Source organism: Cherax quadricarinatus, chromosome 67, assembly GCF_038502225.1.
Source record: "Cherax quadricarinatus isolate ZL_2023a chromosome 67, ASM3850222v1, whole genome shotgun sequence".
NCBI classification, from domain to species: Eukaryota; Metazoa; Arthropoda; class Malacostraca; order Decapoda; family Parastacidae; genus Cherax; species Cherax quadricarinatus.
The window spans coordinates 18940751-18958947 of record NC_091358.1 but is presented as its reverse complement, the minus strand read 5'-3'; the positions used below and the strand labels follow the sequence as shown (position 1 = coordinate 18958947).

The following is an 18197-nucleotide window of genomic DNA, read 5'->3' as shown; positions in this document are numbered from 1 at the left end:
CTGGTACCTGGATGATGGCACTCTGGCAGGTACTGAAGAGTCCGTGTTAGAGGATCTACAACTGGTGAAAACACAGGGAGAAGACTTGGGACTCATCCACAATCCCTCCAAATGTGAAGCCATCACAGCGAACCAGGAAATAATCAATGCCATGTGAAGAATCCTCCTGGAAGTCTCTGCTACCACTCCATTCAACAGCACCCTCTTGGGAGCACCACTGGGCCATCAGGCCATGGACACTGTCCTCAAGAAAAAATTGAATGACCTGATGAGAATGGAGGAGAGAATAAGCGATCTTGATGCTCATGATGCTATCTCCTCACATTTGTCTTACTATGCCAAGACTCACTCACTTCCTGAGGTGTGCACCCTCTTTTGACAACCCAATTCTCGACGAATATGACGCACACCTGAGATCAACCTTTAAGAAGGCCCTGAACCTGTCGCTAGAGGATCAGCAATGGGATCAGGCAACCCTCCCGGTGCAACTGGGAGGTATAGGGGTGCACAAAGTAACGCATGTAGCTTTACCTGCTTTTCTGTCTTCGTGTTTGGCTTCCAGTGCATTTGTCAAGAAGATTGTCCCCGAACGCTTGAGAGACGTGGTAGGAGCTCAAGACCCCAGGTTTACTGAAGCAGCTATGCGGTGGGACACCTCTGCAGACTCCTCCAGTAGACCAGCTCCTCCCAAACAGCAGAAACAGTCCCACTGGGACAAACTGATCATGGAAAAAATTGCCAACACAATGCTCACCAACGCTTCAGGAAAGGACAAAGCTTGTCTCCTGGCAGTGAAGGCACCACACTCAGGAGATTTCCTGTTAGCTGTTCCTAATTCCTCCTTGGGAACTCGACTAGACCCACAGGCCATTCGGATTGGTGTTGCTCTTCGCCTAGCCGCCCCCATCCTCACCAAACATAGGTGTATTTGCGGCAGGGAGACAGCTGATCAATTCGGACTTCATGGTCTCTTGTGTCACACAACAGAAGGGAAGTATGCCAGACATGAGGAGGTCAGTGACATCATAAAGAGAAGCGTCGCGACAGCCCGTTACCCAGATCAACAGGAACCCCAAGTGCAGAGGTCTGACGGAAGTCAAAAGCATCCTGATGGAGCCACTATGCTACCCTGGAAGGATGGAAAGCAGATTGCCTGGGATTACACCTGTGCTGCCACATTGGCAGACACCTACTTGCCATACTCCGTAGCTGAAGGGGGTGGAGCTGCCAGCCACAGGGAGACCCAGAAGATCCGCAAATATGAAGACCTTTCCCCTTGGTAGAACTTCATCCCAATAGGGTCAGAGACCCTTGGAGCATGGGGCAAGTGTGCTCTAAAGTTCCTCAAAGAGCTGGGTGAAAAGCTCATCACAGAAACCAAGGACCACAGGGCGACCAGCTTCCTCTTTCAGAGACTCAGTTTCGCGATCCAGAGAGGAAATTCCTGCAGCATTCTGGGCAAGCATCCCACTGCCAGGGAGCTGGATGAAGTATTCGAGATGTAGCTCTGAGTTATCTATTGTATTTTCGTGAATGTTTTGTCAGTGCATTTTGTCTTTAAATAAAATATATATTAAATATAGGGGGTGGTAGGAGAAAATTCTCAAACAGCTTCAGGGAGTCCCTGAAGCAAGTTTGTTCTTTTCTCTTAGGATGAGGGTCCCCAGGACAGTTCTAGAGGTGGTACCTCCCTATATTTATATATATAATATATATGCACTATATATATATATATATATATATATATATATATATATATATATATATATATATATATATATATATATATCCGAGCGCTTCTGCAAAGACAGTGATTATGCATGAGTGAGGTGAACTTGTTGAATGATGACGAAAGTATTTTCTTTTTGTTGATTTTCTTTCTGTTTGGGTCACCCTGCCTCGGTGGGTGGCGGCCGACTTGTTGAATATACAGTCGACCCTCAACTAAAGGGGTAGGGAGGTAGAATATTTGTGCGTATGTTGCAACGTCGTTGCCTGTTGACAGGGAAATAACAGCAACGATCGGGGGGCAATTCCTGCATGAGGCGCAGTAGGAAAGATAACCAGAGGGGAAGACAGTGAATGAGGTGCAGGAACATAAGGCCGGAAAAGTGCAAGGGCGCAGAGAAATTTGTACACAGGAGCAAGAAAAAATGTGAGGACCAGTGTGAGCCCATTGTTTACGTAGGTGTGCAGGGAAACCAAAGCCAAATGAACTAGAGTATGGAAAACAACTCAAATGAGCCAATGAAGTGAGCCAAAGAGCCATGAGATTATGCAAGGGTATGAAAAGAGGTTCATGATAATTTGAGAATGACATATCATCTAAAGCCAAATTCGACCCAAAGCTTTTAAATAGCCACATCAGGAGGAACGCAACAATAAGGAACCACGTATTTAGGCTGAAGAAGGGAGGAGAGCTTACATGAAATGACAAGGAAGACTGAGGAGTTCAGGAAGAGATTTAGAGAGGTATTATCAGAGGAGACAGGAAAGCTACCAGTATACTGAGCTGTAGAGTGCACCAGCGAGTGTTGGACACAATGTACACAACGGGGGAAGAGATGATTTTAGATTTTAGATTTTGCCACCGAAGTGGCTAGTTTATTGTGCACCCCATATCCATCCTGTGGACGGTAGCGCGAGAGCATATGGATACACAAAAGGCCTAGGAACTAGGCCCCAAAGGGTTAACAGGAATACATATGGATTTATATCTACATATCTATAGTTCACTTATCTGTTACAAGCAAATTTAGGAAATTTGCTTAGTATATCTGGTATCTTATTTTCATTAATAAGATATCTTGACATGTCACATAGGTTATTATACTGTCTGTCTCTGTATTCCTCAATAAGTGGACAATTAAGCACATAGTGTTCAAGAGAGTGACCATATGCCTGATCACATAATTTACATTTAGTTTGATCATCATCTGTGTGTCTCCCAAACTGCCAGAAGTACATGTAATCAAGCCTAAGCCTGGCCACTACAACATCAGTCAGTCTGTTCACATTGCAAGTTGCTCCATAAACATACTTATCTACGTTCATGTTATCATAGTGGGTTATAGATCTACTCAGGCTTCTAACTGCATTCCTATAACAATCATTTTCATTATTTACTTCTCTCCTAATATTATTCCTAATGCTAGACACAGTTATACCAAAGTTATATTCTACATTCTCCTTCTCGATACTCTTCTTGGCTAATATCGTTCAGTGGGTCTTGAAAGAGGAAGCAGAGACTGTGTGTGCCTTCGGCAACAACTTTCAACCAGTGTATCGACACAGGGCATATGCCGAAGGTGATGAAAGCAAGAGATGTTGTCCTAATTTTCAAGGAAAAAGACAGACCAGTGTCACTGACATGTGTAGTAAGTAACGTCACTGAGATTATCAGAAGAGTAGTGGAGCATCTGGAAAGAAGTAGGTTTACACATGACAACTAGCACGGTTTCAGGGATGGAAAATCTTGTGTCACAAACCTATTGGAGTTCTACGACAAGATAACAGAAAACAGGCAGGAGAAAGAGGGTTAGGTATATTGCATTTTCTAAACCGCAGGAAGCTTTCGGTGCATTAACGCAAAAGAGATTGATTCAAACACTAGAGAAACAGGCAGGAATAATAGGAAATGTACTGCAATGGATCAAGTCTTACGTAACAGGAAGGAAACAACCAGTCTTGGTCCGTAGGGAGGTGGCGGAATGGGTGCATGTGTCGAGTAGGGTTCCCCAGGGATTAGTACTAGGGCCTCTGCTATTTCTTCTACATGCGAACGACATGACGAAAGAGAAAGAGTTCTAGTTGTCCCTGTTCACAGATGATGTGAAGGTAACAGGGAGCATACAAGCAAACGAGAACCAGGAAAGGCTTCAAATGGATCTGGACAGACTTCAGGCCTGGTTTGAGAAATGGCTTCTGGAGTTTAGCCCCAACAAGTGCAAGGTAATGAAGTTGGGGAAAGAGTTAAAAACGACACAGACGGAGCACCGGCTCGGGGAAAGACAACAAACCTCACTCAAGGAAAAGGATCTTGGGGTGAGTATTATACCGAGCATATCACCTGAAGCTCATATCAACCAAATAACTGCTGTAGCAAATAGGCATTTGGCAAATCAAATAATTGCTTTTCGAAAAGTCATTGACCACACAGTACACTGTGTACGGCAGGCCCGTGTTTACGTATACAGCACCAATATGGAACCCACACCTGGTCAAGCTTGTCAAGAAATTGGAGAAAACGCATAGGTTTGCAGCGAGACTAGTCTCGGAGGTAAGGGGTGTGTCCTATGAGACGAGGTTAAGGAAACTCCACCTAGGGGGTGATATGATAAAAATGTACAAAATTCGGAGAAGAATTAACAAGATAAGCAGGGACAGATTGTTAGAGAGATGGGACACAAGAACACTATGCCACAGCTGGATGTAGAAAACTCAGATGAGTCATACGGATATCAGTATTTCTTCAGCTCTTCAATTGGAGAGGTGAGTGGTAGAGACAGGATCCACACACAGCTTTCGAAGCCAGAAGAGAGCAAACCAAGTAGCGACCAGCGAAGAGGTGGGGCCTTGAGCTGTGAATGGACCCCTACATTCACACACAGGTGAGCACACACGCACACACACACACACACACACACACACACACACACACACACACACATTCTATCCCAACAAACCACACCCTGCCAGGTCCCCCACTCTCCCAGCCCTCGCAAACCCCCAGAATACAGTGTTGGAGAGGAAACTGAAGGTATGGCACACCGACTCGGATGAAATAACGAATAAGTGGGAGGAGTGGCACGAAAGAATCACATCACCAGACATCATAGCCCTAACAGAAACCACCCTCACAGGAATAACGGATACCATCTTTAACTGGTTATCAGATCCTGAGGAAAGACAAAAGGAACAGAGGGGGTAAAGGAATGACACTCCTCATCAAAAACCAATAGGATTTTGAGGAGCTGGAGAGAAGAGACAGAAGAAGCAAGAGACTACATAATGGGAACACTTCAGACTGTAGGTCCCAAGGTGGTAATTGCAGTGAATAGCAATTACCACCAGTGAATAGCAATTGGCACGAATATGATGTAACAGAGCGATCGTTGACACACTGGCGGAAGTGGCCAGAAGAGCACATGTGGGCTGAGCAAAGCTACTGGTCGTGGGTGACTTCAATCACAAAGAAATTGACTGCGAAAACCTGGAGCCACATGGGGGCCCAGAAACGTGGAGGGCTAAGATGATGGAGGTAGTAGTGGAAAACCTCATGCATCAACACGTAAGGGACACTACCAGAGAACGAGGAGAAGACAAACCAGCAAGACTGGACTTAGTATTCACTCAAAGTGGGTAGATTGCATTCTCTTGTACTGTAAGAAGGCTTTTGACACAGTTCCACACAAAATATTAGTGCAAAAGCTGGAGGATCAGGCAGATATAACAGGGAAGGCACTGCAATGGATCAGAGAATACCTGATGGGAAGGTATCAGCGAGTCATTGTACGTGACGAGGTGTCAGAGTGGGCGCCTGTGACGAGCGGGGTTACACAGGGGTAAGTGCTAGGACCGGTGCTGTTTCTGGTATATGAGAATGACATGATGGAAGAAATAGATTTTTACGAAGTATCCCTGTTGACAGGCGATGCGAAGTTAATGAGGAGAATTCAATCGAAAGAGGACTAGGCAGGACTACAAAGAGATCTGAACATGCTGCAGACCTGGTCCAGAAACTGGCTCCTAGAGTTCAACCCCACCAAGTGGAAATTCTTGAACATTGGAGAAGGGCAAAGAAGACCACAGACACAGTACAGTCTAGGGAGCCAAAGACTACAAACCTTACTCAAGGAAAGGACCCTGAGGTAAGTATAATACCAAGCATATCTCCTGAGGAGCACATCGACCAAATACATGCTGTAGTATATGGGAGCCTGGCAGCCAAAGAACAGTGTACCGACATCTCAGTAAGGAATCGTTCAGGACTCTGTACACCGTGTACTTTAAGCCCATATTGGAATATGCAGCACCAGTCTGGAGCCCACACCTGGCCAAGCACATCAGGAAATTAGAGAAAATGCAAAGGTTTGCAACGAGACTAGTCCCGGAGCAAAAGGGTATGTCCTACGAGGAAAGGTTAAGGGAAATCGATCTGATGACACTGGAGAGCAAGAGAGATAGGGGGATATGATTACGACATACAAAATACTGAGAGGAATCGAAAAGGTGGACAGAGACAGGATGTTCCAGAGATGGGACACAAGAACAAGGGGTCATAAAGTTGTCTGGAAGTGAAACAGTGTGAAAAGTGATGTAGTTGAGACAGGATCGATTCATACTGTAGTTTTAAGAAGAGGTATGATAAAGCTCATGGCGCAAGGAGAGAGTGACATAGTAGCCATAAGTAAAGAGAGGAGTCAGGAGCTATGAATCGACCCTTACAATCATAATTAGGCGAGTACAAGGGTTATAACTTTTTTTTACTTTCCCCAAATAAATCATCTCCTGTGTCACAAATCGATGAACTTTTATTTAAAATCAATGAAAAGGTCCCTAATTCCTCTCAGTTTTCTAAAAAGGTCAGCCCTAAATAAAAACTATAGATCACCATATATTTGCATTGCTACTCATAAGTAACAACTCAGGAAAGTACTAATTGGAGACTCAAATTAATGAATAATATTAATCACCATATATTTACGTTATTAATCATAAGTAGCAACTCAGAAACAACTATTTATCCTTCAAAAAGACGGAACCTGTTGACTCAGCTTCAACATCATCTCAGGATCAAGCAGCGAGTGACAGTGGTAGTGAATGTGAAGGAGCGAGTATGAAGATGAAGATGAAAGTACTTCTCCACAGCCAGAAAACACAAGAAAAGTAAAGATGCGACCAGTTTGGTGACATCCACAAAAGTATCAACAAGTAAAGCCGCCAAGATATGCAAACAGATGTCATTTGATGTCACTGATATTCCTACAAGTCAAGCAGCAATTTATAAGTCAACGTACAAAGAAGTTGCTAAATTGAAGGAGGAAATGAATGAAAAGTTACAAATGGAAGAATAGTCTTTACATCGATGGAAAGTGCAGTGAGGAAAATGAGCAACAGGTATTAGCACTTAAAAATGAAACAACCGAAGTAAAACTGAATGTACTGCATTTGAAAGATGGCAAAAACTATTTCTGAAGGAATGGCAAAAGTTATTGATAAATACAGCTTATGGACTACAATAATGATGATCATTGTTGATACAACAAACTTTAACATAGGGGAAAAGAGTGGAGCTGTTGTCAAACTGCAACGAATGTTCTCAGAGATGAGGAATAACAAACCACAATTTATCAGTTGTCAGTATCACGTTCTGGACAGGATTCTCCGTTTGATACACAAATAACCCGCACCAACTGCCTTGCAGTGCTCCTCTTTCTCAGTATTTGATTGTTCCCTCCTACTCTTACTACCTCCCCACTACTACCTTCTACCTCCACTTCTACCAGTTCTACCACTACTACTACTACTACCACCTCCTGCCTATATATACCCATCTTCCTCTCCTTCTCGTTAGTGTGACTTTATAAATGGTCCAACTCGGACCGAAACGTCGTAGTAAGCTCCTCTCTTCTATGTGCGGGTTATTTGTGTATCGTTTCAGTCACGATATTGTGCCTTTTTTTGTTATTCTCCGTTTGATAATGGATGAAAATCTTGGTGCTAAAACTAGTTTTCCAAACATCGAGTATCCATTTGTATCCCAACTGGTGAAGAATTATGAGGGACTAAAGGCAAAGGTTTGTTAATGGAACAGAAGAGATCCTCCATGAATCAGGAAGGAGAGAGAGTTTTTGTACCATCTAACTTAAGTGTTTAGATTCTTTAAAGAAAAACGGGCACTTTCCTTTGATTAATTTCCAGAAAATTCCAGCAATGTAAGGTGGAATTCAAGAGCCATTCCAGGCATTCTTACATTCAATCTTATACCTACAAGATGGATGACTATGGAGAAGATTCATTTTATGCACGTGGGCAGATTATTGGTTTACTGATCAGATGTACTGATCAGATGTACGATGAAAAGCACTGAACTCGTTGAAAAATCACTGGAAGCAGGAGCCGTCCACATTCAATATTCGAAGAAGTAATCAGTGTGCTGAACGTGCAATCAAAGTTATGCAGGAACTGTATGCTGCTTGGAGAAACAAAAACTGCAACTTCGGTTTATTCTAGCAATAAATAGTAATATATGAACAAACATGATAACAATGATATTGTTAGCTGTTTTGTTTGTTATTAATATTACATGCAATATGCATTCAAGTTACTTGTGTTCGTTACTCGTTCTTTTTAGTTCTAAAAAGATATTGAAATGTAAGGTTATTTCTTTGCTAGTAGGCAAGAGTATCTGATTAAGGTACAGGAATATTACGTTGTAAGAAAGTTATAACCCTAGTGAGTACGCATGTTGATAAATGACTGATCATGAATTTGACAATAAGTTCACACCACAAGAGAAAGTTCAACTTACCAAGTTAACATCAATGGTCTTCTGCCAGTTCTGTTCATTACCAATACCTGCGTTGTTGATGAGGAGTGAGATGGTTCCCAGTTTCTCCGCCCCTGTGTCCCAGGCAGCTGTGGGAACAAAGGTACTCTGAGTCTGTGTCTTGCGAAGTATCTTTCTCACTAAATACTCTCAACTACAGCATCATATAAGCCGTTCATTATGTAACTGAACCAAAATACTGATGATTCTGTAATCTTTACATTAGATTACCCTCTTAACCTAAGTGTAAAGATTAATCAAGGGGTTAACCTAAGCGATAATAACCGTAATAAATGCGAGGTCTATGTTTGTTAAACATGTGTTATTTAAGCATCACCGGTTCACAGGTATATATACTCCAACTATCTAAATCAGAAATAAACAAATTATATATATATATATATATATATATATATATATATATATATATATATATATATATATATATATATATTCATGTACACCACAGTCATGTGTAATATAATTTATTAATTTCACTAAAACGAAAATGTTATGATTTTCTCACCTAAAAAATCATCATCTTTGGTAACGTCACAGGCGACGAATATAACATTATCTTGACCATAAGATTCTTGAAGCTGTTCTACCGCAGCGGTTCCAGCCTGCGTGTCTATGTCAGCCACACATACCTGCAACAACAATCTTGGTTACGTGTGGGGCTGGTGGAAGTAGGTTAGGGGTTCGTAGGTAGTGCATGGTAGTTGGTCGGTGGCTAGTAGTAGGTCGGGAGTTGGTAGTTTGACGGTGGGTAGTATTACGTTTGTGGTTGGTAGTAGGATGGTGGCTGGCAGTTGACCGGTAGTTGGTTGACATTTGCTGATAATAAAACGGAAGCCTCTTAAACGTTTCACACTCCACCAGGACTGCCAGTCTTTTCTCTTTCTCATCAACACGCAGGATGACAGATCAAACTTTGAAGCCTTATATATATATATATATATAATTCAAGGATTATGTGGAATAAAATAAAAGTAGGATGTGAAAAGTGGGTTATAGTAAGCATATATGCATCTGGAAAAGAGATAAGTGTAGAGGAGAGAGAGAGATTTTGGGAAATGTTGAGTGAATGAGTGGGAGTTTTGAACCAAGTGTGAGAGTACTTGTGGTTGGGGATTTCAATGCTAAAGTGGGTAAAAATATTGTGGAGGGAGTAGTAGGTAAATTTGGGGCGCCAGGGGTAAATAAAAATGGGGAGCTTTTAATTGAGCTATGTGTAGAAAGAGATTTGGTAATAATACACATTTTATGAAAAAGAGGATAAATAAATATACAAGGTATGATATAGTATGTAAAGAAAGTAGTTAGATTATGTATTGGTGAATAAAAGGTTGATGGATAGGCTCCAGGATGTACAGGCTTATAGAGGGGCAACTGATGTATCGGATCATTATCTAGTTGTAGCTACAGTTAGAGTAAGAGGTAGATGGGAAAAAGAGGAAAATGGAAACCACCACCAAGACGGAGGTGAAAGTGTATAAACAACGGGAGGAGGAAGTTTGGGTGAGATATAAGCAACTATTGGCAGAAAGGTGGGCTGGTGCAGGTATGAGTAGTGGGGGGGTTGAAGAGGGTTGGAATAGTTTTAAAAATGCAGTATTAGAATGTGGGCAGAAGTTTGTGGCTATAGGAGGGTGGGTGCAGGAGGAAAGAGGAGTGATTGGTGAAATGATGAAGTAAAGGGTGTGATAAAAGAGAAAAAGTTAGCTTATGAGAGGTTTTTACAAAGCACAAGTGTTATAAGAGGAGTAGAGTATATGGAGAGTAAAAGAAAGGTGAAGAGAGTGGTGAGAGAGTGCAAAAGGAGAGAAGATGATAGAGTGGGAGAGGCACTGTCAAGAAATTTTAATGAAAATAAGAAAAATTTTTGGAGTTAAACAAGTTAAGAAAGCCTAGGGAATGTATGGATTTGTCAGTTAAAAACAGAGTAGGGGTCAATGGAGACGAATGGTATTTGCGACCTGACAAGCTGTTGGAGTGTGAGCAGGGTGATATATAGTAAAGGGATTCAGGGAAACCAGTTATTTTATATAGCCGGACTTGAGTCCCGGAAATGGGAAGTACAATGCTTGCACTTTAAAGGAGGAGTTTGGGATATTAGCAGTTTGGACGGATATGTTGTGTATCTTTATAGGTATATACTTCTAAACTGTTGTGTTCTGAGCACCTCTGCAAAAAGTGATTATGTGTGAGGTGAAAGTGTTGAATGATGATGAAAGTATTTTCTTTTTTGGGGATTTTTTGTTTCTTTTTGGGTCACCCTGCCTCGGTGGAAGACGGCCGACTTGTTTATATATATATATATATATATATATATATATATATATATATATATATATATATATATATATATATATCGTGGCCTTGTCTGAAACCGGGTCACAGGAGTGATGATCACTGAATTAAATGACGGATATAGATTGTGATTAGTTCCATGGCAACTGTTGCATGCAAAGAGTATGTACCCTTTATTCGGAGCATGTTAACACACACAGGCTGCCTCATCAACCAGCAAACCAGATGCTAAGGGTCTGACGATCCAATGGGGACCTATCGTCAAATCAGTATTTAGGTTCAGCCAATCACATGTGGACCTGGCAATCGTGAAGGTGATGTGATTACCACTCACCTTTTCACCCTTGTAATTTTCATTTTGCAGCTGGTTGAAGCACAGTGGTCTGCTCTCTATTGACTGCTGTTTTGCCTTCATTACCGTGGCGTTCACTAATACCTATTGCTGCACATAGTGTATGTGGTGTACATACTTCTGCTTATACTTGTGTTTATTTTGCTCCCTTAACACCCAGGATAACAGGCCCTTGAGTACCTGGGTTGTAATATGGGGGCCTGTCCAGGAGGATCATTGTCCGGGATGAGTTTGTCCCAGAGTATTTTGTCCAAGACTATTTTGTCCAAGACTACTTTGTCCAAGACTATTTTGTCCTGGAGTATGTCTCTTGTTGGCATAAGATACATCTTCACTATGCTAACGGTTATCTTGTGGTGGGGAGTTGCAAACCCAGAGACATGAGAGGTGGTTGGCTGACCACTTGGGTGCTGCTAATCGGTTGTTACCGGCTGCAGTACCCTGTGTGACGTCATCACACCTGCTGAGCCATCCTCAGTGTGTTCACGGCTTCACTGAGTCCACAGTTCGACGGCCTCAGAGTTACCTGACGGCCTCACTAAGTACACCAGCTTGACTAGTTTCCTGCTGGCACAATGACTGGACTTAGCCACCTGCTAGCTTGGCATCAGCTGGACTTAGTATCTACTGGCATGTATGGCCTCATCCCACGACGGTGTCACTGAGAGAAATGTTAGTGTCGTACACGGAAATAAAGTTGTATCATGTGAACACGGAAGAGGAGTGTTAAAACTCGGAGAAAAGGGCGTCGTGACACAGAGATGTAATGTTGTAATGGTGTCCTGTGACAATGAAGACAAGATACGTTATGACACGGGTGTCGTGTGTGATATCTAATATCTTTTATGTCTGTAGTTACGATGTCGGTAAAGGATACAGTCGTGTTTGTGACATTGTTTCTTTGTGTGATAATTCTGTACTAAAGAGGAATGATACCAGAGAACATACTCTTATATTGTACCAATAAATACTTTTATTTTATGTTAAAAATTTATTAGTAAAGATTTAAAAATAGTATGCGTGTCTTGTACTCCTGGTCTATATTCTTATTACAGTTCTGGCGATGGGTTAATTAAGATACCTTAATTAACAGGTCAAGTATTTGGTTTTGATTCCCCTATTATTATTATAATCAAAAAGAAGTGCTAAGCCACAAGGGCTATACAGCGCTGCAGGGTAGGGAAGGAAGCGAGGGTATTAGGCGGTAGAAGGGGGGAAGGATGATCAGTAGGTTACAGAAAACAGCGGGGCAGGGGATAGTGTGGGGGTAGAGGGTAGCAAGAGATTGAGGTAGAAAGGGCTGAAGGTATCAAAGTTTGTGAAGCAAGTCAGTTGTTGTCAAAAAGTCAGTGAGAGAGTCCGGATGAAACGTGGGTCTATCAGCAAGAAGGGAAGGTAAAGAGAGAGCAGCGGAGCGAAGACGACGACGAAGGTAAATTCCGCGTGCTCGTTGATAAAGTGGGCAGTCTAACAGAATGTGGCTGACTGATAATGGAACCTGACAATTCTCACAGAGAGGAGCAGAACGCCTCTCCATGAGATATCCATGAGTAAGACGAGTATGGCCAATGCGAAGACGGGAGAGAGTAGTCTCCCAACCTCGACACTGGTGACAAGAAGACGGCCAGTAACCTATATTCGGTTTAATATATTGAAGTTTGTTACCGAGCATAGTAGACAAACGTTGTTGTCAACGGGTGTGAAGGTGGGTAGCTATTGCAGCAAAATAGTCCGTAAATGGGATACCTCTATATGAAACTGGTAGGTCATGTACTGCTGACCATGCAGCAGTGTCTGCCTGTTCGTTGCCCTGTACGTCAACATGACCAGGGACCCAACAAAAAACTATCTTTATGCTTGGTAAAGATGTGGCATAGCCAAAGTTGGATATGGAGGACTAAGGGTTGAGGTGTATCAAATTTCTGTATAGCCTGTAAAGCACTAAGGGAGTCTGAGACAACCAAAATGATGACACAGGCATAGATGCAATACGGGTAAGTGCTGCAAGAATGGCATACAATTCAGCAGTTAAAATACTAGCCGAAGATAGTAAATGCCCACGTACGACACTGTCCGGAAACACTGCTGCGAATCCTACGCCGTCAGAAGACTTAGAGCCATCTGTGTACACTGCAATGGCATGAGAATGAGAATGGAAGTGGTCAAGAAAAAGAAAGTGGGAAGCGACCGTAGACAGTTGGGCTTTCGAGCAAGGGAGAAAGATCAGACTCGAACAGCTGGAACTTCCCAGAGGGGTAGGGAAAAGTGAGATGCTACATGAACACAGAAAGGTGGTAATTGAAGAGAAGATAAGAGCGAATGTAGGCGAAGAGAGAAGGGATGGAGTAAACAGGGGCGGCGAACAAATAAAGAATGTCTACTAATATCAGTGACCATTCTATAAATGGAAGGATTGCGGAGATCATGAGAGCGTACATAGTAGCGAAGGCAATGGGCATCAATGCAATCGGATAAGGATGGAACATTCGCTGCTGCATAGAGGCTCTCAACAGGGGAAGAGCGAAAAGCACCAAGGCATAAATGTAATCCTTGATGATGAATGGGGTTAAGGCTAGAGAGAGTAGCAGGAGATGCCGCTGAATAGATCTGGTCACCATAATCAAGTTTCGATAAAATGAGGTGGAATGTAGGTGAAGGAGGGTTCGACGATCAGCTCCCCATGAAAGATTAGCAAGGGTTTTAAGAAGGTTCAGCCGGCTGTGACAAGTTGCCTTCAGAGAGGTAATGCGAGGTTTCCAGGATAACCTACGGTCAAAGAGGAGGCCCAGAAACTTGACTATCACGTTCAGGGATACAGGAGCCATAGAGGTACAAAGGATGATCGGAGATGAGAGCGTCTAGTGAAAGTAATTTGGTGGATTTTAGTGCTGGAAAATTTAAACTCGTGTGGTGGCCCAATTGGAAACACGGTCGACCGCATGCTGGAGGGAAACTGTAATGAGGTGACAGTCAGCGCCTGCACAGGCAATAGCGAAGTCATCAACATAGAGTGATGACCAAATATTTGATGGAAGAATAGAGGCCAAATCATTAATAGCAAGGAGAAAAAGTGTTGTGCTCAGAACACATCACTGGGGGACACCTTCAGCTTGGATAAAGTGGTGGCAGTAATGACGTAACAAGAAAGGCAATATCCAGAATAGATAATGCCCAAGAAGGAGAGAGATATAAAGAACAGAGTGTATACCACCTATGCAAGTGGATACGGGGTGCTGTGTAATGCAGCGAAGTACGAACAAATAGCTGATGGTACGGAATATCAGTGCGTAGATGAAGGGCACTTTCATTAAAGGTCCCATCAGGAAAAGGATCTGAAGAATACAATAAATTATAGCCTGAGATGGGATAGATAACAGCAGAGTGTAATTTTGGTTCCTGTAAATAAACACCAACCGGGGAAAACTGGGAGAGTAACATCTGAAGCTCACCCCGATTACACCTGAGGCTGCATATATTCCACTGTAAATAGGCAATGATTGGCAATGATAAAGATACCTGAAATCCACAGGTAAGGGTTCCTATGGACTAGAGGGGTTAGAAAAGTCTACATGCGGAGGCAGCGGAAAACGTTCAAGCAGCGAAGGAATGGTGCGCTGCGAAGAAAGGAGTTGCATAGATGGAGGAGAGGAGAGAGAAGGAACAGAGGGTGGATCAGTGTCCATTGATGGTTTGGTCTCTGCAATATATTAAGAGATTGCTTCAAGTGTTTCGGAATTCAGAGACGTCATATGGGAGACAATATTGGAGATGGTAGGGGGAGGATGAGTAAAGATTGGAACTGTAATGAACTGTACCAAGTAAGAGGGGGGGCAAAAGGGTGGAGGGAACTGGAGAAGAAGCGTGGAGGGGGACAGAAGAGGCAGAAACCTGGGAGGGAACAGGGGAGGAAGGTACAATGCGAGGAGAAGGGTGAACCTCTACACTTGTAACAGAGCCAGTGAGAGGGGATGAACCAGGTACAGAGACAGGGAAGGTAAAATGAGGAGGTGGAAGAAGGGAAGGAGGGGTTAAAAGACCTTTTTTTGACTTCTGAGAAGTAGAGGGACGATTGGGAGGAGGTGTCGTACGAGATCTCGTCGATACTGAGGCTTGTGAGGGAGAACATGAAGAAGCAAGAACAGACCGAGTCGTTGAAGTAGGGATGTCTGAGCCTAGGACAGCAAAAGAATTAGATACAGGAGTGACTATGGGATAGGTAACCACAGAGGAGGCTGCAGAAGATGAGACCCAAGAAGTGGGGGGATGTTTTGAAACACGGGAATAAGAAACACGAGGTAGTCTCCCTTGGAGGCGGAGATGAGAAACTGCCATGGCATAAGGGAGACCTTCTGCCTCTTTGAGAACGGATTTCCCGCTCATTTAAGGAGACTTGGCAATGGCGAGAGTACGAAGGGTGAGCCTCATGACAATTAAGGCAAGAGGGAGGTCGATTGCAAGACGTATTAGAATGGTCATCGGCACCACAGACTGGGCATTTGGCTATGAATCTGCAATATGTCGCTGGATGGCCAAATCGCCAGCAATTTCTACGCTGTTGCGGTGTAGGGATCACCTTTCGAACTAGTAACCGATGTCCTGCTACATAAACTGAGGATGGGAGTTCACGGCTGTCAAAAGTTAAACGAGCCACATTGGTAGGGTATCGTCTCTGCCAACGGGCAGGAAGAACATAAGTGTCTACCTTGAGGATTGGGAGATCTTGGAGTTCCAACCGTTCAAGAATGTCATTGCCACATGTTTGGAAATTTTGTTGAACTATGGTATGGGACAGAATGACGGTACCACTACAAGAATTGAGGGAATGATGTTTATCAATAGTGACAGGAACAGTATCGATATGGGAAAGAAGAGAAAGATCATGAGCTTGGGTAGCATTCTGTACAGTGATGATACACGTACCACTCTTAAGAGCATGAAAATAAATATCTTTACCAACATGCTGTAGGAGTGCCTTGCCAATACTGTGGTCGGAAAGATAGGCAGTAGAGGAAGTCGGTCATAAAGTGAAGAATTTAGTCAATTGTGCATTCTGAAACCGAGCGTGGAAAGGGAGTGCAGGACGTGTCGATCTTTTCTGAGAAGAATGAGAAGGTGGAGAAGTATCATCAGCAGGTAACTGTCGTTGGCGTTTAGACGTGGGACCAGAGTTGGTCCGACGTTGAACGGGCCTGCGATTCGAAAATTGCCGCACCGTAGAGGGAGAGGCCGGAAGCATAGTCAAAGGAGAGCAGAGGTCAGATAAATTGAAGGAGTCAGTCGAGACCTCAGTACCTGAAGCGGGCGAGGAAACAGCACCGGCAAGAGGTACAGAGGCATGAGGAGTGTCCGAAGAGTGGTCCAAAGATGAGGCAGGGTCAGAACGGGGTGCGGTATCAAGAAGGGGCCCGGGGGTATCAGGTTCATTTACTGGTGCTTCCATGGTTAGGTTACTTCTTTCTTTTTGCTTTTAAGAAAAAAAAGAAAAGAAAATAAAATAAAAATAAAATAAAGAACAAAAAAAAGGGGGGACCGGGATGGGATAGTTCCTAGGAGGAATGAAAGGGCCAGAAATCTCCCTCCACGCCCAAGAGGACCTCAGCACCGCTAGTAGCGTAGATACAGCATGGAACCCGTGCCATACCCTACCCTTCATGCCAGTAAACTAGCAATCCGTGATAGTAACCTCACATCTGCCGAGCTACCTCGGTGGACAAAAGAGAGGGCGGCCGGATATCCACCACAAAGCATACCTCCTTCGGCCACCATCCCCGGAATCCGAAAGGTGGCTTCCAGAGATACACCCGTTGCCCGAGAGACACCCAAAGCCACCCTCCGGGATACCGGAGAGGGATCGGGACATCCCAAAGGCAATCCAGATTCCACGGTAAACTACGCCACCGCCAAGAACCTCAATGGAATGGGATGGACCCCGGTACCCTTTCCCCTACCTAGGAACTAGCGTGCTTGTGGGAAAAAATCCCAAAGGCCAAAAAGGAAGGGCAAAAGGGAGGGGTGGGGAGGAGGAGGAGGAAAGGAAAAAGGGGAGGATGGGGAGGATGGGATAGGGAAGGGGGGATTGGGGGGTAATTATGTTTGGTCTGAGGAAGGAGACCGACAGGTCTAATTCCTCAGACCAAGAGCCTCTTCACCACGCCAAGGAGCACCCCTTGAAGAGGTTTGATTCCCCTAGAAAGCGTAATTGCCAGAATTGTAATATTGTAATATATGGGGCCCAACCTGAACTTCACATTAACTTTTCCAGACTCCATTGATTTGACTGAAGCATGTATCAGATTCAGAAAGTTTGGCTTATCTATGGGTTCATTGAGTGGTGTGCCAGCCAGCCTGTACCTGGAACACTTGGAAAAGGAATTTTCCAGCAGAAACTGTTCACAGCACATAACTTGGTTAAGATACATTGATGATGAGTTAGTTATCGTATTTGGTGTAACGATACCTATCCCTCGCTTCGATGTTTGACATACAGGAAAAGATAACATCCTGAAAGAAACGGTATTCCGAAAAACAACTTTTTACTCACTATGATAAAGTGGCCTATGCAAGGACTGCTAATCAATTTTTTTCTAAGGACACTCAGTGAGGAATTCGTACATAAGGAACAAAACTATACTGACAACTGTTTCTTCAACCTCAGATTTATTCAGAACGTGATCCTTCATTGCAAGAAGAGAGTAGACAATAAACTTCACAACAACACAGCTACTACCGAAGGAGTAGACAACACAGTATCCTCCAAGGCACAAAAGTCCTATATAGACATTATGGTGATTACTACTAAGACCAAACGAGACTTCACGAGAACCTCAGGGCAACACACCGGAACCAAGAACGCTGGGGTTTTCAGTATTCCTCCGAAATAAGTGACACAGTCAACGTCGGGAAACGGTTAGAAGCTTGCCTACTTGTCTATTCCAATCAAATTAGCCTAAAAAACAGGAAATATCGTTTTTCTAACAATCA

General features: G+C 43.4%; 1 protein-coding gene across 1 annotated transcript in view; it reads right to left on the bottom strand.

The window, feature by feature from the left end:
- Window positions 1–18197, bottom strand: part of LOC128699674 (15-hydroxyprostaglandin dehydrogenase [NAD(+)]) — a 281913-nt gene that overhangs the window by 7816 nt on the left and 255900 nt on the right. The window contains exons 3-4 of the mRNA XM_053792426.2: window positions 9078–9201; window positions 8534–8640 (exon numbers count right to left, since the gene is read on the bottom strand). Coding sequence (XP_053648401.2) covers window positions 8534–8640; window positions 9078–9201 — 231 coding nt within the window. The remainder of the gene's footprint in view (window positions 1–8533; window positions 8641–9077; window positions 9202–18197) is intronic.